This window comes from Fundulus heteroclitus, chromosome 19 (genome assembly GCF_011125445.2).
Source record: "Fundulus heteroclitus isolate FHET01 chromosome 19, MU-UCD_Fhet_4.1, whole genome shotgun sequence".
Lineage (NCBI taxonomy): Eukaryota > Metazoa > Chordata > Actinopteri > Cyprinodontiformes > Fundulidae > Fundulus > Fundulus heteroclitus.
In genome coordinates, this window is record NC_046379.1 from 25,543,458 (window position 1) to 25,563,328 (window position 19,871).

A 19,871-nucleotide genomic window follows, 5' to 3' on the forward strand; every position below is an offset into this window, starting at 1 on the left:
GAAGAACTATAATACAAGAAGACAGAAGAAGGGCAGTGAAAATATTCTCCAACCTTCCTGAGCGGCCATCAGATGAGGAAGAGGAGACATAGTTCACTTGTGTTGGACATCAGTCGCAATAAAACAGTTTAAAGTAAATGAAAAAGGATGAAAGAGGTGACAAATATAAACAAATTTTAATGTCTTTTGACAATTAGCCTGATTGGGGCGATGGCTATTACTACAACGGCAGTCTGTGTGTATCCGTGAGAACGTGGATCCTAGATGTCCTAAAACCTGCTAACATTTTAAAATCCAGGATGTTCCATGACAGACAGAGGTTGGAAGCTCAAAGGGATAAAACAGAGCAACTTTGCTTTTCCTCATTTAGCCTTCTTGACATTTTGAAGTGGGCAAAGAAATATTTTACCGAGATTATTAATCAATAAGCTCCTGCAATTCTTAAGGGAATTGGGGATTCTCTTAAGAATGATCATTCACTAAAGCTTGTGACCATTTAATAAAAGAATAAATGTAATTGTGTGTTATCAATGTTTTATTAATATATTTCTTTTTTTCTTTAAGTTTAACCATAGTTCACTTTTTTAAGTAAAGTTGACAACTGGTCTGACAGACCCTGTTATAGCTTATTTTAGTACAGCTCATCATCATAACAAATACAATTTTTTTGGGTGTTTCACTTCAGAAAGTGAAACTCATTACTTGGATTCATAACACATGGCAAAAAAAATGTTAAGCCTTTATTTGTTGTAATTGGGATGATTGTGGCTTACAGTTAAGGGAAATCCCAAATTCAGTGTGTCAGAAGAATATTGTGAAAACATTTTAGCATATTAGTAGAAAGTTTAGTGTGAGGAAATGTTTGGCAGGAAAAGGTTTGCCAGCAACAGGGAGCCTTGGGAGGCTTGTCATAAAAAGTCCATTCAAGAGTCGGTGGGAGCTTAGTCCATTCGCATCTGATAGGTTGGCTACAAATGTGCTGCTGCTCTTAATTGGCCAGAAAACTCCTCTGACTTGAACCCTTTAGAAAACCTCTGGGCTGTTGTCAAGAGGAAGACGAGAGACATCAGCCCCAGCAATGCGGTGAGCTGAAGGCAGCCCCAACCAAAAACTGAGGGCATAAAAATCAAACTAAATAGATAAACTGAAGCCTGGAATTTGTACTTGAACTATCCCTTATTGATCTTATGTAATATTCTCATTTTCCGAGACACTACGCTTTGGGTTTTCATTATTTGTGAGCCATGAACATCAAAATGACAAGAAATAAAAGTTTGAAATATTTGACTGTGTTAAATAAATCTATATTTTTCACGTTTCACCTTCTGAAATGAAGGAATGGCAAAAATAGTGAACTTGTTTTATAATCTCAAACTTTTTGGGCTGTTGTTAAAAGTTGGCTGAAATCCGAAAAAAACTGAATAGCTGTTATCCTTCCAAAGCTCCTTCAGACTGATTCGCTTTTCAACAAACTCTCTGCGACATAAAACTCACCGTTTAATGACCTTGGTCATGGATCTCAAACTGTGGAGCAAGTACCAAGGGCTGAGCTTTGACTGTCAGTGGCTTATCAAGAGACTGGGCAACAGTGGACTCCATGGGAGAGTTTCAAGGCCAGTACCAGTGCCGACCAGAAAGAACATAAATGTCCGTCTTCCATTTACCAAAAATAAAAAATGATGTATCCCAAAACCTCATGGAAAATACTCTGACTGATGAGACAAATTTACAGTCAGACGTGGCGGTAGTGTGAGGGTGTAGGGCTGTTAGCTTCTTCACCATCTCGACCACTTGCAGCAACGGACGCAGACATGAATTCTCCTCTCTAGCAGTGAATCCTGACAAAGAATACCGTTCACCTGCTCGTGACCTTAAGCTCTATCTCACTGGGGTTTTGCAGCCGAACCGCGATCCGACGCCCGCCATCCGGCGAATCAGCGAGTGACTCTAGAACACATTGAACGTCTTGGAGTGGCCTAGTCAAATCCGTCAGTATATCAAATCACATTGACATACCGTGGCATTACCTTCACTGGGCTGTTTGTGCTGGAGAACCCTTCAGTGGGACACATTTAAAACAACCATTTACACAGTTGAGTGGTACAAGGAAATGAAAGAGCTACTTATTCCTGGAATTAAACCCCATAAACCAGGTACTTAAAACAGGCACTACTCCTCTCTCAGGGAAAGAAGCAACAATCTCTCTGATACCAAAAGACAACAAAGATAAGCTAGCCTGTGGAAACTACCGTCCCGTAAGTGTTTTTGAAACGGGACTACAACCTCCTTACCCACATATTGGCAAAAAGAGTTGAAAATATTCTTCCTCAAGTGATAAGTCTTGTTCAAACAGGCTTCATTCAGCAAAGGCAGACACAGGACAGCATGCGCAGAGCACTTCATTTAATTGAATATATAAACCAAAAGGGACTCAAGGGAGTAATGCTAAGCCTCGACGCAGAGAAGGCGTTTGATTGTTTTAATTGGAACTTCTTATATTGATTGTTAAACAAATCTGGATTTCATCAGATGTTTGTCAGAACTATTAAAGCATTATGTAATGATCAAAAGCCAGAAGAAAATAAATGGAGCCATATGAGCTGGAGAGAGGAACAAGACAGGATTGCCCATTAAGCCCGTTGTTCTTTTTTCCATTTATTGAATCTTTGAGCCTTAGGATCAGCCAGAACAACATTATTACCAGTATAAAATTATTAGAACAGGTATGAAGAACATTTGGAGTAATAAGGTATTTTATTACACCAGTTCAGCAAAGCCATTATAGAGATTCTCCCAGATGTAGGATTTTGTGCCGTTCCCAGAAAGCAGATCATTACCAGTTATCAGGCAGAAGATTTTACAGAGCTAGTCGTTGTATTTGGAACAGACTGGGAACGTCTTTTTTGAGTTTAAACACTCGTCTACTGTTAGTTTTAAAACTAAATGCTAATTTAGGTGTACTTCCAAAGATAACCCAGCAATTTGTACCAAGTGATGTGCTCCTTATGATTTTAAATTTGGATTTTAAAACAGGGAATTGATTGCCAAAAGGCAGTCAGAGTGTAATAATTATACTGAAATTAATTTTTGTTTTGTGCTGTAAATGACCCTTGCATGCTATATTTTGATGTTCTGCTGATATTTTTTTTTTCGTACATCCACCCCAAGTTGGTCTGTTTTTGTTGTTTTTCTTTTCCCTGGTCTAGTAAATATCTTTGAAAAAAATTTATCTAAAAAAATTGCGATGTGATACACAAGTGTGCGTGAAAACACTGTGTTTTCACGCACACTGATATGCGTTTCACGCAAGATATGCGTTTTTATTTGGTGTCTTGTTTCTCTCACCTGAGCCGTGGATCACAGCGACTCCACCAGAGGCAAAGCAAGCATCGTGTCCAGTTTTCTGACTAATGCTTTCCTAGATCTAATCTGGCTTTTAAAGAAGTGTAGCAACAAGACTACAAATGCCCACCACACTTTTCAGATTTAAATTAACAGAGAAAAAAACAAATCAAATCCCTGCATCACTTTACTTAGAACCAATGGTTATCCTCTTTGTGTTGGTCCGTCACAAAAAAATAAAATAAAAAAAATAATTAAATTGCAGTCAAATATGCCGCATGGTGACTGGGATGTGGAAAAGATCAAGAGGTGTTGATACCTTTGCTAGGCACATGAAAACGTGTGGTGCTCCATTTAAGCATCATTCCTGGATTTATTGTTGCGTGGGCGACACTAATGTTGGAAACAACTTTTATCATCTCAACGTCTTTTATTTTTTTCTACCCATCCTTCAGATTTACTCACTCAACAGTGCACACATGAAAAAAAAAAGAAAGGGGAATAGTGTGAACATTCAAGAAACACATGGCTAAATACAAGATAAAATTCAAAACAGGAATCAAATGGACACACAAAACCCATGATAAACTCGGCATCTTCCGTCAGTCTTTTAAATAGGTGGAGTGAAAATAGTAGATAAGACACTTCAAAGAGCTTGTGAGGGTAGCTGGAGTAAAAGCAGCAGAGAATATACAGCATGCCCTTCGCGCTCGGCTCCATCAGTCCCAACGCGTCAGCAATTTAGACAGGAGTGATCAGGTACGAGCCAAAAGACTGACCGAGCCGAGGGCGAACTGCAGGGTCACGAAAGCGGTTGACAGAGGAACGACGCGTGAAAGCATCCTGCCGAGCTAGGTTGGAGCTGGAAACTAGAAAATTACATCTGTGTTGCTCTGAAACCTCTAAAGCCCAAATTAGCATCCAAACGGCTTCACGCTGCAGTTCCTTTGTTTTCTGATTCACATACAGCAACATGTAAACACAACCTGTTTTCAGAACCCTGGACAGAGCAACGGCGCCCTCTTCAGTGGCACCAGAATAGTGTTCACACACACACACACACACACACACACACACACACACACACACACACACAAAAAAAAAGCTTTTTCTTTTGACTCTATGACAGCAGATGTTCTCGTTTAGTTCTCAGCTCACTTTACTCTTATCCATCATAAAAATCCTATTTTGGCAACTGACAGCTCAGCATAGAGCGTGAACAATAAAGGAGAATCGTCAGAAAGGCTGGGGTGCATAGCAAGAGTCCGTTTACTTCTACTGCATCCTTGAGCCATGAAGTCCGGCAGCAGAGGATCAACTATGAGACTATGGCAGCGGATATGCTGCAGCTTCTTTATTTCTGTCTGGCAAAACAAATAAACAAAAAAAAGGTTGAAGCAGTGGGTCTGTTTCCAGTGGGAGGTGGTGAACGGGAGGACAGGGATGCAGGTTGGCTTAATAAACGCAGTTCAGGTTGACGGCAGAAAAGGCATCCAGTTGTTCACTGGGAGCTTTTTCACCTTGTAAATACCTACAAATGCAGAGACTTCCTAAATTAAATGTGTTGTCCTAAGAGCCAGCGCGTCTCACCTGTAAAGCCCCCCCTCCCTGTGTGAAGGTGTTTGGAAAAAGCAGGAAAAAATAAATCAATTCTTTTTTCTGAAGAGCCTCTCATCAAAACTTTAAGTTAAGAGCATGTTATAAAAAAAAAATGGCACGGATTGTACGTCCGACAATAACGTCAAACTACTTTTGTTGTTTAAAAGTGAGTTTTAAGTTTTGCGGTTGGCCTGGGGTATACATCCAATGTGTTGCCATTTCTTGTAACGCCTGGCTGTTACGCTGATACATCTAAAAGACCCATACTGGCCTTGCCTACGCACTCGGTGAGCGTAACGGTAAAGGAGCTGATAGCAGCAGGAAGGACTGGTTAACGGGGGTCTCCACAACAAGCACTAGAGCGCATCTACACGCCAACTGTTAGGACGCAATGCCAGAAAAAAACAGTGCTTTCTGTCCATCCACCACAAACAAACTTAAGTGATTCTAATAAATATAATTTAAGTTGTACCAGCACTTTAACTTGAACGCTCTTCAGTCTAGTCCTAAAATTGACACTTTTAGCTGCTAACTCCAGGTGGGTTTAGTGTAAAACAAAGGGTGGATATGCTGGAACGCCGCTCATAAACGCTGTTAGGTACGGTGGTGGACCTATGACGCTGTGGGTCTGCTTCTCCCACCAAAGGCCCTGGGAGTCTTGTTAGAGAGCAAAGAATCAGGAACTCTTTGCAGTACCGGAAGGTTCTAAGCAAAAATCTAGTGGCCGCTTGGGTTAGGCTGAAAATGGTCGTCACTGGACCTTTTCACAGGGTTATGATCCAAAACGCATGGCTGAATCAGACCCAGAATAGAAGACCTGCGGGTTGAGCTGAAGAGACGGGAGGATGAGGACCGCCTAGAGAGGCTGTTCAACCAGGAGCGGTCAGAGATCCCTGTCTGTATGCTCACGTTATGAAAATCTATGGAGAGGTTAAGTCTTAGAGGGGGAAAAAAAGGATTGCACAGAATAAATGTACTCCAAGTTATTTCTTCTAAACATTTCATTGTGGAAATATACGCAATTTGTTTTAAGGCTCCTAACAAATGTCAGTAAGCGCCTGCTGTCCTACTTGCTAGAGCTCTTACCGAGAAACTATTAAAACAGATGAGTGAGGGACACTAAGCAAAAAAAAAAAAAAAAATGTAAACCTCACGCAGCTGGCTCGATTACAGCGTTAACAACCCTAAAGTAGCCTCAGAGAAGACCACAAAGTGACAGCATTGTCAATGCAAACACGGTGCAACAATTAGTGCCGACACTAACACGCCGAGTAAGACCCCTAAAAACTACCGCGGATCCGGACGCTGGAGAGAGGCTGGAGATTGGAAACGTGGGAAAAAAAAAAAGAAGAAGAAGCAGCAGGCGGGTAAAGAAGGGTAGGTAGGTAGGTCCTTGAAGTTCAGATTGCATGAGCACAGAAGCAGCACCTGTGGCGAAGGCATGAGTGAAGCAGCGGAGAGCGGCACGAGGCGCGGCGCAGGAAGTCAAGTGAGAATGTCAAACGGCGTACGACGAGTCAGTCCGTGTCCGAGGTCCACCGATACGGGACTTTTTGCATCGTTAGTGTTGTCCTCCTGAGACAGCAACGTCTCAGGGGGAAAAAAAGAAAAACAAAGAAAGTCTTCTACTGTTATAGAGGCGAAACGAAATCCTCAGTACAAAAAAAAAAAAAAAAAGAGCCACCACGAACAACCCATACCTCGTCCTCGTCAGACGCCATGTTGCATCAAGAGTTGCGTCAAACTTTTGCTCAGCCCGGAGGAAAGTTTCTGTCAGTGAGAACCAAAAAAATGCAGTTTCTCGGGGGCGTTAACCGTGAGGTTTCTTCTGCGCCGCTTGTTTTTCAATGCGGCGGCTAAAGAGGCTCCTGGCGTCCGTCCTCTGCTGCGACCTGGCAACCGGCCCGGAGCTTCGGTCTTCTCTCTGCCCCGGTCAGTGGCCGTCTGTTTGACAGCTAGCACCTAAACAAACGCAGCCCCCTTTGCCAGCTGCAGACCTGGGTCTCCACGTACGCGCGCGCGATACAAGTAGTACCAAAGATTAACTGTTAAGCTACGTTTTAGCTGGCTTTAGAGACGCGGCGAAAAATTGGCCCGACGACTGAAAATGGATGATTTTTCTGGTTGGAGACTCAAAAAAATCTAACTTTTTTTTTTTTTGAGTCGACGAATGTGCCACGCGCAAGTGCTACCTGACCGCAATGACAGCAACGCTCTTCAGTGCCGAGGCTATTACCGAGTGAAGAAGACGCAAAGTTAGCAGTGGAATCGGCTTAAATTAAGTCAGAGGAAGCACGGAGGAATAAGAAGCTGTGACAAAGGGAACTATTTTCTACACGTTAATCCATATCTGAGGGCCATACAGGCTGCAGCAAAGTGAGAGAGAGCGAGACTTTCAGCAGATAACAGGAAGGTGAAAGTGAGTACCTCAAAGTTGCTTTGCATTAGCTTTCAGCTTCTGTGTCGCAGGACATGGAGACACTGTCAGCTTATTAGAAATGCTGTTTTAGATATGCTAATTTATCATAAGATGCTAAAATTATTATTATTATTTTTTAAATCTTAGCATCACCGTACTTTTTTTTGTGTGTGTTTTTTTACAGCATCTGTTCTTTCACACACGTGGCATAGCGTAATTTCTGCGCCTAGTAAAAACGGCTGGTGCTCGCTGATGGGAGAAAGAAAAATATGCTGAAAACTGTTACCGTATTTTCTTATTTCATATAATGCTTTTAAAGAGAAACGAGAAGCCTCACAAAAAAGCAGAGCTCAGAAATCAGCAATAAAATTCGGAGCGCCGCATCTCTAGTTGGCTTCAGCTGTCCGGAATATTGGAGATGTTGTGCGCCTATCTGCAAAAAGCGCTGGTCCAAAGGTCCTCTGGTACTTGAACTGTGTCTTTGTAAGCACGCTTGTTTGATGCTTTTGATACAAAGAGAACATCGATTTGTCACCAAATAGCTGCACCGAGTCCTAAAATCAGTAAACTGCAATGATATAAAGGGGTGCCGCAAACGTCTTGGAGAAACCGGGGTACCTCTCGGTGTCGCCGTCTGCAAAAAGGCTTCCTCATCCCCGTGCTTTCTTTGCACGGGTCGAGAGCGGCGCTTCTCTACCCAGGTCTGCAGGGCGCGGCTTTCTAACAACGCCGGACGCTAAAACTTGGGCTGATACAGCGCCACGCGCCCGCTGAGGCAGCCCGAGGCCAGCTGGCAGTGCGTCGGGGAGAACTTGGTGGTGAGCACCACGTCGCTGTGCGAGTAAATGGAGCGGATCTCCCGCAGGCAGCTCGTCTGCACGGGCAGGCAGTCGGCCAGCTCGCTGCAGCGCTCGTCGAAGGCGAGCAGGCGGACGCCGTAGCCGTAGGGCGAGCAGATGAGCCGTCCGTCGGGGCTGAAGCACAGCTCCTTGATGTAGCCCCGCCCCACGTTGGCCTCCTCGATGTAGTGCGTGAGGCGCAGGGAGCAGCGGGGGGACACCAGCGGCCGCGTGGGCGCGCCCTCCTGGAACTCGTACACGCACGTCCACTGGAGAAAGGGAAGAGAGAGAAGAGTTTAGGACAGGGGTGTCAAACTAATTTCTATACGGGGCTACTTTGGCATCATGAAGTCATTAAAAGGGCCGCTTGCATGTCTAGAGACGATACTTTTTATTTCATAACTTCATTCCAGTTCACACAGTAGTATAAAAATGCACAGTAACATAAAAGTAGCACTCTTAAACCCAGTTTATCTGCAAAAAAAGTTGATATTGGGGTGAGTTACCGTTACAGGAGGCACAGTTTTAGCCACTTTATACACTATAAAAGGATATATGCCAATTTTTTTTTGGCTCTCGAGGGCCGGATAATTTACCTTGAAGGGCCAGATTTGGCCCGCGTGCCTTGAGTTTGACACCTCTGGTTTAGAAAGAAGTGAACGATAGCCCAAGCTCGTCCCAGCTAACCTGATAGACTGTCAAGCTGAGTAGGAGAGGCGTTTTCTAACAAGCCCTGATTTTATCCTCAGCTTCATCTCCGAACCGTCTTCTGCATTATTGGTCTACATGAGGCCTTCACAGAACAGCTGGGATTATATATTAAACCCAGAGGCATGAAATACTAATTAGGTGACTTTTGAAGGGAGGCGGTTCCATTGAATTTTATTTAGGATTGGTGAACTGGGACAGCCTTCGTCAACGCGCTGGGACGTAACCGGCCTACAAAAACATCCCTGGAAGGACGCAGCCTACTGAATTCACACACGTCCGTCATCTATAAAGCATGCCGGTGACGGCGTTCCTCACCTCCTGGTCGTCCATGTTGCTGGAGCAGCGGATGAGCGTGGCCCAGCCTTTGGGGTGAAGCTGCAGGGATGTGATGCAGTTCCCTCGGTCCTTCTCGCCGGGGATCTCGGGGGTTAAGACCTCCAGGCTGTTCCTCGGGGAGAGACCTGAGGAGAAAGGAAACTCGATTACAGTCGGGAGGCGGACCTGACACCGGGCTGTCGGTATCCTCCTGAGATCCTCCCTGACCTTCTCTGTGGGGATGGATCTTGGAGTCGTGTCCCTGCCGGGGCGTCACAGTCGATCTGGATGCCGATGTGCCTCCTTCTACACAAAAAAAACCCCAAATGGTACTTGTAATATAAATAAATGTAAGAAAAGTTTAGTAACTATAGTTTAAATAAGCAAATTGAAACTCCAGGAGTGATCAACAGTCACTGGAGGTGTTTAACTGTAACGCCTCTCGTCTGACCAGAAGTGAGGGGGGTCCGTCGGGCTCGCAGCATGCGGTAGCTGCCCACTTCCAGGGACTGGGTGAGGTCCAGGTCGTGAAGGATGAGGAGGTACCCTGAGGAAGTAGAGATGAGCATCTTGGAACAGTCGGGGGTCAGGCGCATCCTCATCAGGTAGCGAGTGTGGAAGAACTTCTTGTGTGGGCAGCCGTCCTCAGTAAACCTGCAAGGGAGGACGTTGGTTGTGTATACGGCGGGATTTCATTTTTTTGTAGACGCGGTCGGGCATTCAGGCAGTGATCAGGAACACGCAGTCTGGATTGAGCGCGAAGAAAACGGAACAGGAAACGGCTCGAGGAATCAGACGTCAGCAGAAATATCTCAGATTTACAGGATTCTTTCCTGCCAAAGTCCTTTTAGATCGTCTTTAAAACTTACAATTTCTCTTATTACGCAATAGAGAACATCAAGGGGTGGACCAGTTTCGGTTTAATTTGCATGTTATCTAAGCCACAACAAGGCCTTTCTGGGCAATACTATAAAGCTTGGAACTCCACGCTACTCCAGACATTTGAATTGAGAAAGCTTTCTGAATGGGAAGTGAAACGTCTTCAAACTTCGGAAAAAATGGTCCAGTCGTTTTTTTTTTTTTTACTTTTTATCAAGGCTTTCCGAAGCATTAAGGTTTGAAAATAAAAGAAAGGACCAGGTCCCTCTAGAAATCGGACAAAATAAAACAACAAAAAAACAAAAAAGAATGTAAAAAGTTTGCCGGACTAAAGCTGACTAAGTAAAATGTGGAGCACTTAACAGAAAAACACCAGAATGATGTTGTTGTTTAGAACTAATTATCGCTTACATCTTCACACAGCCTCCCAACAATATTCACATCTCTTTAGCTTCTTAAAATATCACACTACAACAAAACACTTATATGATTAATCAGTCCAAAATGATAAATTCATGATACGTGGTTTACAACTTTTTTTTTCTCCGACTGCTTATCTGAAAAGTGTGGCTTGTGTTTGTATGTAGCCCCCTATACTCTGATAGCCCTAAATAAAACCCAGTGCAGCTTTCAGAAATACCCTTAATACAGTCCTCAGAACGTGTGTGGACAACTGTCGCGTCGTCATTGTGAATTATTTTTCGGTACAGGAGCGTATCCAACTACACCCCTACTTCTAAGTAGAATAGGCAGACAATCTCTGAAAGCTGCCCTAAACACTTACAGCTTTAATTTTAGTGAAAGTTAGTTCAACAAAGTATTGATTAGTGTTGAATACAACAGCATGCCACACTTTTCAGATTTTTATGTGTCAAAAAAAGAAGTTCAAATGTCTGTATTCATCCTTTTCCTTCCGCTTCGCTGTTCTGCCGTGCTTTGTGTTCGGGTATCACATGAAATCCCGACAAAATATGTCAAAGCAGGTGGTTATGAAGGCAATACGTGAACAAGTTCGACATATTTGCACACCGTGGGCTAATTGCGGCCAACCTGTTAGTGTCCCATGTGATGACGTTGCCGTCGAAGCCAGACGTGACCAGGAGGCGAGTGTTGGTGTCGTACTCGATGTTCTTCACCCAGCTGGCGTGGCCGTGCAGCGAGCAAACCTTGGAGTTCAGCTTACGAAGGTCCCATAATGCAATTGTGGTGTCGTCGGAGCAGGTGGCAAACAGGCGATTGTCCAAAAACCTTTAGGAAGAGGGTGGAGAGGGAGACGGTTTTTGGCCCTTAAGCCTACTATATTCATTCATTCATTGAGAGGACATAACTTAAAAAAACAACCTCAGATGCACCAAAGTACTGTACAGACAGAATATAAACATAATAAATTAAAACTAGGTCCTTTATTACATATATATTCAGTAGTATTAGAGTCACGAGGAGGAAAAAAATTATGGAGTTTTTGTTTTGTTTAGTTTACTTTTCTGTAATAAAAGTTGCAATTTAGAGCTGGGCCATTCTGCCAAAAATCCAAATTGCGATTTATTTCAACCATAATTGTGATTTAATCTTGAATTTTCTCTGCATAACAAGCAATAAAAATGCCTGATGTAAAGATGTTTATCTATTTATAACAAGAAATGTAACTGTCTTATTAATCAGAATATTCTTATTCAGGAGAACAGCTTGTTGAGTTGGACGTCAATCCTTGTTGAACATAAAGTGCAAACCACCAATCAAGTCTATGTATTAAACAGTTTGACCGATACTTAATGCTATGGTCAGATTCCTGAAAGTCTCTGGTAAAAAAAAACTTATTGATTATATCAACTTTAATAAACGGGTAATAAAACTAGAATATCTCACTGCTGCCTAAAGGACGTGTCTTATCCACTAATTCTTACCTAGCCAAAAAAATGCATACCGCAGCGATTTGAAAAAATTAGCTTTAATTGCGATTATATTGCAGATGAGATTAATTGTGCAGTCCTAGTTGAAATATGGAGAATATTGGTGAGAAAAACCCAAAATATTGAGGAAAAATGTGGAAATATCATATAGGAAAGGCAGAATGCTGAGTAGGGCAGTTTTTGGTTCCAAGCAGGTTTGACGCTTGTTGGGATGGCCTCCTCGCTCCCAGAGAATAACAGCGTGGTATTAAATCCAACACTACAGGACTAACCCAATGACACGAGGGATGATTGCTGCAGGTCTTTGCATCAGCAGCATCTCAACTTCATTCTTGAATTTTGATATATATTTTATTCTCCATTCTCCACTACCTCCTAATTCTCTCTCTCCAAGCGACCGTTTTACGTCGTCGTGCAAACCCCCCCCCCCCCCCCCCCACGAGCGTACGGCGTTAAGAGTGAGAAACGCACCTTATGTTGTTGACACAGTCCTCGTGGGCCTCTGTGAGGGTTTTGATGTGCCTGGAAGAAATGGGGTCGAACAGGAGGACCTCGGTCTGCTCGCAGGCCACCGTCAACACAGACCTGAGCGGGGGTTAACACACAACCTAGAGTCAGCGGCCGATACAAGACACGGTGGAGGCGTACTTGTTTGGTCCTCTGAGTGATCCTGCATCGATTAAAGCGGGTGACTCCTGCAAACTTAAAGGGGACATTTTACAGCAGCGAGGAAAGAAGATATATATGGAATCACAATTGTCAACGCCGACGTCTGTAACCGCACAGTCGATGAGAAAAAGAAAGAACTGCTTGGACGCAATGTTTGCTAGGATATTACATCTCGACGGTGCAGAGCGGTGGGGACGGTGTGATGAAGTAAAGAGTTGGCAAGCGGAGGTCACTAATAACAACACCGTGGCCACATTTCTAGATATTATGTTGCGATATCATGGAAGAGGTAATTTTCACCCAGTAAGCCAATACAAAAAAATTAGAACGATATTTTTTTGGCCTGTTAATTAGAATGATTGTGGCTTACAGGCTACTTTAAACACACGAGACCATTAAAAAAAAGGCTTCTTTGTACAGAATCGTTAAGCTATGAGCATGTTACGGCCCGGGCGCTAGTAAAGGACATCCAGGAGACAGTCACCAACACCCTCCATGGAAAGGGCAAGCCACAAAAAAAGGCCGCTGCTTAAGGAAGCAGGCCGTTAGTGGAGGGCTGTATCCAAGCATATCAATGAAAAGTTGAGTGGAAGGAAGAAGTGTGGTAGAAACAACTACCTACACAAGCAATGAGGATAACCGCAGGCATGTCATCTTTTAAGTGTCGGTCCACTGTAGCTCAACATTTCAGAGTTAAAAGTCCTTCTACTGTATTTTTCTGACTGGCAGAGTTTTGGGTGAGAATCTGCCATGAGCTACAATGCCCCCCCCCCCCCCAACAAGGACGAAGAGAAAGGCTTGAAAAATACCAGCATCTGTAATGAATCCATGTGAGTTTACTCTGATTTCAGCTCCCCTGCTGTCAGAGCAGCGCATAAACAAAGGTGACCCAGACGGGACGGCTTGACCCGCTTTGGCTGCAGGATTTACGCGCTGCGTCTGGCTGTCTGGCCGGGGGAGGCTGAGCCGCGGACCCGCCTCCTAAAAACAGGGCTGCTGAACACGGCGCGGTGCGTGGAGAGCCCACTGCCGAGCATAAAGGAGCGGCAGGTGTCCCCGAGAAAAAAAAAAAAAAGCTTACCCGTCCGGCGAGTACTCCAGGTTGAACACGGCCCCGTGGGTCTGGGAGCTCAGGCTGACCGACTCCGCGGCCGGACTCATGGAGCAGTACAAGCTGGTCATTGTCCTGAAGTTGTCCCTGGCCGGGTCCACGAACAGCCCCCGCCGGATAGTCCTGCCCCGCAGCCAGGAAAACAGACCGCTGCCCCGGGAGCCGTCGCTCCCGCCGCTCCCTTCCGGCGGAGCGGCGGCCGGTGGGCTGCGGCGCTCCGGCTCCTCCGGGCGGGGGGAGGCGGCGGCGCCTCGCTCGGGCTGGCCCTCGCTCCTGCTGCCCGGCGAAGCGCAGACTTTCCGGGCGACGTCATCGTCCCCGTCCAGCTCCTCCGCGGCAGGCTCTTCTTCTTCCTTGCCGGCGCCGTCGGGCCTATCCTGCGACTCGTCGGCGTCCTCGCCGTCGCCCTGGTGGTCCGAGCTCATTGTGGCGGCTTCGGCCCGTCCGCGTCTCCGGCACGCAGGGAGGGAGGGAGGGGGGTGTGGAGGGTCGGCGTCCGACCTGAACCGTAGCAAGCAGACAAGAGGCGGTCAGCTACACATCTAGGGCGCCATGACGGAGGACTGCAGCTGCAAAGGTGCGATAGTGAGGATCTATGTCGCTGCCAAATTCGGCGGCGCCGTTCCGCCGCCCCTCCGAGACCAACGGGATTAGCCAGAATCTGACCGGAAACGGCAGGCGACCCTTCAAAATAAAGGCGCGTGTTCAGATCAGTGGTTCTGAGCGCCATGCATTGCCACGACCAGGACAGCTGTATGTGGCAACCATTGGAGAGTTTAACTTTCTCCTGGACATCCATTAACTCTGGATTTTAACACAGAAAGTACTCCTGGTTCGGCGTCTTTGTTTCTGTTTTGTGTGTCTGCTCTGACACACACCCAGTAGGCCGTGGGAGATTGCTGCCCATGTGGAGCCAGGTTCTGCTGGAGGTTTTCTCCCTGTCGAAGCAGAGTTTTCCTTCCCACTGTTGCTACGTGCATGCTCGTTATGAGGGATTGCTGCAAACCACACCATGCAAGCGACTGTCCCTACGCCTTTTTTTGCTTGTTTTTTTGTAAAATGCCCTTGAGGTTTTATTTATTGTGAATTGGCACTGTAGAAACTAACGGAATTGGACAGAATTTTTATACCATTCATACCCAGAAGATGAAACTTCTCAATTTCTATCAGGAAAACAAAAAAATCTAACGGGAAGATTCCTCTGATTCTCACAAATACCCAGTTAAAAAAATACTTCGACCTTTATAATAATGATTATGTACACTTTTCTTCATTTTTGTCTCATGAGGTAACAGCCTTCTTTAGTGATCTTCTTGTGAACTGAACATGTTCTGACAGTGAAATTACAAAATGTTGAGACATGGATTGCTGTTACTTTGTGCTGTTAATGGGCATGAGTCAATATGATTATGATACAATTCCATTGTATCATAATCATAGACAATCGTCGTATTTACATAAGGATGTACAATGAATCATAAAGAATGCATAATATGATATTGCAATTGACTAAAACAAAAGCTTCAACTATTCTAACAGCTGCAAAATAATATAGCATTTATTATTATGGTTAAAAGAATGTTATTACAAATGTAAAATAAACTGCCTCTCTGGCACTGTCTGTGGCATCTCTTTAAAACGACTCCGTGCTATGTTTACATAACTCATAGGAGTGGGTATGATGTTATGTGCCGGCAAACTACACATTTTGAATGCGCTGTTACTCATCTTTTTTGGATAGATTTTAATCTGTAGCTGTTATTGCCTCGGCGCTTAAACTTATAATGTAGCATTCTGAGAGTGTTCTACAATGTATAGTCCTTCATACGTAAAAAGCACTAATATTACTCTGATTAATATTCGATTTTCATAAATAGAAAAAAAGTTGTTTGTCCGTCAAACATCACATACTTATCTGCGTCAGTCACAGCAGATTTCATTTACATGCGACATGTTGGGCAGATGGGTCAGACGTCCCTGTGTTTGGATGGCTGTAAATTGGAGAAATTGAAGAAGTTAAAAATAAATGTGTGGTCTTTTTATTACACTGCATGTTGTTCCAAACTGCAGTGAGGAAAAGTGTAGCCGGCAGTGGAAAAACAACAGCATTTTGATGTTTTGAGGGCATTAACCTGAGAACACAGTAATGTTCCTGAATTTGTCACTGGAACATGGATAAATTGGTTTTAATAACATTCATATATGAAAGTTTTGACTCCAGAGATGAAATAGTGATTTCATCTCTGGAGTGATCATATTTCACATGGAAACGCAAACATTTTATTTGTGTGCCACTAAACTGCACCCAAAGCACTAACCATAGCACCACAACTGGAGAACCTCAGATTGGAGACAAGTGCGTTGACCAAAAAATAGATAAAAATAATAATAATAATAATAATTATTATATATATATATATATATATATATATATATATATATATATATATATATATATATATATATAAATATATATATATAAATATATATATATATATCAAGGGACATAGCTATGATCGTGTTCAATTCAATGCTTTCATTAATGTGTTTTGTATAACAATTGATGGGTAATCGTAACAGAACCGTCTGCCTTACCTGTATCCGTTCAAAAACAGAACATTGACCCTGAGTGACCAAATTGTATCATTTTATCTTTTCATATCTTTAACAGGACCCTCGTTTGCGTCACAGCTTAGGAAATAAACTGGGGTTTAAAAATGTGCTTCTCTGAACAGTAAAGTGAAGCGTTAAAACGGATGTTTACGGCTTTCTTCGGCAGGTTTCACAGTTCCTCGTCCGACCAAAACAAATACCAGGAAAACGAAAAGTGACGAAGTTCCGCTTCCGGGTCCCGCTGCTCTCTGCGACCTGTTACCGCCACCTGCTGAACGGACACGTAACTACAACGCATCGGAGGGAGCGCGGTGTGCAGAAAGTGATTTGGATTTTCTTATCAGAAATCAGAGATAAAAAAGGATTTTTTGTTAAAATAAGAAAAGGTAAAATTCTAATTTGTTTTTGTGGTCAAAACGAATGAGAGAAGTTGTGTATTTGGTTAAATATTTTAAATTTTTTATCCATATCAAACTGATCAAATCACCAATCTGCCTCAAAGTAAATGAAAGATCTTTATATATATATATATATATATATATATATATATATATATATATATATATATATATAGATAGATAGATAGATAGATAGATAGATAGATAGATAGATAGATAGATAGATAGATAGATATATGTATAGTTCTAGTCAGGCACATAACTGCGAAATTATACATTATGACTGTATGAGGCGCTGTTTCTTTTTAACACCTTCACCTCTCCACATAATGCACAGATTGGTGTGGATGGTCACTTTGTCCAGAAAGCACAAACTGCGCATGCTGTCAGTGTGTAGGGAAGACAATATTATGAACATGTTGTTTATTTCCAGTCATTAAATCATAATGTAGATTCATAGGTTAATGCAAATGCATATTCTATATATCACAGTTAGCCCTAAGGGGGAACAAAGAAAAAAAAAAAAACAAAGGAAAAAACTTGCATGACATCTCAATATGAGTCAAGTCTGTATAAGCAGGTTGCTATGATTCCAAATTGATCCCATCTGTCCAAGTTCTGCCTGTTCTTGGTCATTATAAAATAACACTGCTGCCATACATGTTAGCGGCTTACTTTAAACACACTGCTCAAATAAATGGGAACACTAAAATAACACATCCTAGTTCTGAATGAATGAAATATTCTTATTAAATACTTTGTTCTTTGCATAGTTGAATGTGCTGACAACAAAAGCACAAAACATATCATTGTAAATCAAATTTATGGACCCATGGAGGTCTGGATTTGGAGCCACACTCAAAATTAATGTGGGGAAAAAAAACACTACAGGGTGATCCAGTTTTGATGTAATGTTCTTAAAACAAGTCAAAATGAGGCTCAGTAGTGTGTGTGGCCTCCACGTGCCTGTATGACCTCCCTACAAGGCCTGGTCATGCTCCTGATGAGGTGGCAGATGGTCTCCTGAGGGATCTCCTCAGGAAATAACCACATGCATCTGCCAACACCTGGACAGTCTGTGGTGCAACGGGGCGTTGGTGGATGGAGTGAGACATGATGTCCCAGATGTGCTCAGTTAGATTCAGGTCTGAGGAACGGGCGGGTCGGTCCATAGCATCAATGCCTTCGTCTTGCAGGAACTGTTGACACACTCCAGCCACATGAGGTCTAGTATTGTCTTGTTTTAGGAGGAAGCCAGGGCCAACAGCACCAGCACGTCTGTCACACGTGCTCAGTGTGAACCTGCTTTCATCTGTGAAGAGCACAGGGCACCAGTGGCCTTGCTGATTGTCTCTACTTTCCACCTGGTGTCTGTTCCATCAGCACAAGAGCAGGTGAAACTGATTGTCAGTCAGTGTTGCTTCTTTTCTTCTTTTGTAAAAAGAAAAAGAAAATAAACAAATATCCGATAGCTACTTGTTTGTTTTTGATCTCTATTTTTTTGATGAGAGAATCCATTACCAGAAAATCATGGACCGTTTTAACTAACTATGGAACATGTCAATGTGTCTCTCAGGCTTTATGTGCTTTTTTTGCCCATGATTTTCTTCATGCTCGCCAAACTCATTCTTCATATCATTCACGTTTTTCAAAAAATAAAAATAAATGTATCCGCTAATTTGTCTTGATTTATTTGCATGTGTGGATCGATCGGGCTGTTACCTGTATTTGTTGTAAATTTCATGTTAATAGGAAATGTGAAATGTTTTACCCAGGAAATTGCTGACATGTTCGTTGCTTATCTTGCCTGCTGTATATACACAGTGAGTCCAGAAATTATTCCCATTTTTTTTTACCATTAAGAGTTATATTGCAGCTTACTCCAAAATGGATAAAGTTGTTTTTCCCGAACAATACAACGCACATCAATCCATAATGACAAATAATTTTTTTTAAGTATTTTTGCACATCTATTTAAAGTAAAAAATAAAACAAAACAGCAAAAATCAGGTATATGTGTATTCCCAGCCTTTGGTAATTATGGAAACATCATTTTGGCAGCAAACAGGCTTTGGGTATGTCTCTACAAGCTTGGCACGTCTGGTTTGAGGGTAGCTCCTTCTATTCTCAGCAGATGCTTCAAGCTCAGTCAGATTGAATAGACAAAATCTCTAAGCAGCCATTTTTGGGTTCTTTCAGGAATTCCAAGCAGATTTCTGGTAAGCCTCCCCTTAACCTCTTTGCAGACCAATCGCCAAGTTTCAAATAATCAGAGTTCACTTATTTTCTTATCAGACTATACAAAGGCAGAATGAATATATACTTTCAGTTTAGACTTCAGTTCATTCACTCATGGCTAAATAGTTTAAACTTTGAAACCAAAATAAATGCATGATGTTAACTCTTCTTTGGCACCAATGCTCTTTTCATTTCCAGTTAAAAAATTCTATGGTAAGCCATAAAAACGACTGCCTACAGTTTGTCACAAGCCACCCCCAATCGTGAAACAGGGTGGTGGCAGTACCATGCCGTGGGTTCATCAGGGACAGGGAAGCTTGTCACAGTTTGAGGGAGGAGGGATGAAGCTAAATAGAGGGCAATCCTGGGAGAAAATCTGATGTTGCAAAGGACAAAGTCCCACCCTCCAGCAGGAGGACAGCGACCATAAACAGCTAGAGCTGTGGTCAAATGGCTCAGATAGAAGCTTATTCCAATGACCCATCCATCCATCCATCCATCCATCCATCCATCCATCCATCCATCCATCCATCCATCCATCCATCCATCCATCCATCCATCCATCTACCCTCTCTGTCTCTGTCTCTCTCTCTCTCTCTCTCTCTCTCTCTCTCTCTCTCTCTCTCTCTCTCTCTCTCTCCTGCTTCTATACTTTCTCTCAGCAGTAGATCTTACGGAAACTTGTGTAATCACCACCTGACTTGAAGTTATATTCAAATAGGTTCTGACATGCTGGAACATTTTAAACATCGTGTAGCATTCATTCATACAGAGGCAGCTCTGCCTGGAGGCGTTTTACATGGATGTGCGACATAATTACAGTTTGTG

General features: G+C 43.1%; 1 protein-coding gene across 1 annotated transcript; it reads right to left on the reverse strand.

Moving 5' to 3' along the window:
* Positions 1-7,489: 7,489 nt before the first annotated feature.
* wdr32 (WD repeat domain 32) lies at positions 7,490-16,609 on the reverse strand. Its single transcript, XM_012881815.3, has 9 exons — positions 16,390-16,609; positions 15,706-15,785; positions 13,765-14,295; positions 12,486-12,599; positions 11,155-11,352; positions 9,677-9,879; positions 9,454-9,531; positions 9,226-9,371; positions 7,490-8,468 (listed from the first exon to the last, which is right to left on the reverse strand). Exons 2-9 carry the CDS (start codon positions 15,732-15,734, stop codon positions 8,097-8,099), a joined length of 1,671 nt encoding a protein of 556 aa, XP_012737269.3. The 5' UTR covers positions 15,735-15,785; positions 16,390-16,609; the 3' UTR covers positions 7,490-8,096.
* Positions 16,610-19,871: the final 3,262 nt, after the last annotated feature.

Bases quoted from the DNA above. Each gene is read 5' to 3' on its own strand.
- wdr32 (XM_012881815.3), bottom strand. From the start codon at position 15,734: ATGAAATCTGCTGTGACTGACGCAGATAA. The intron at 14,296-15,705 runs GTATGTGATGTT...GCTACGGTTCAG, and splicing joins GCTGTGACTGACGCAGATAA to GTCGGACGCCGACCCTCCAC. The intron at 11,353-12,485 runs GTGCGTTTCTCA...CTCTTCCTAAAG, and splicing joins GACTGTGTCAACAACATAAG to GTTTTTGGACAATCGCCTGT.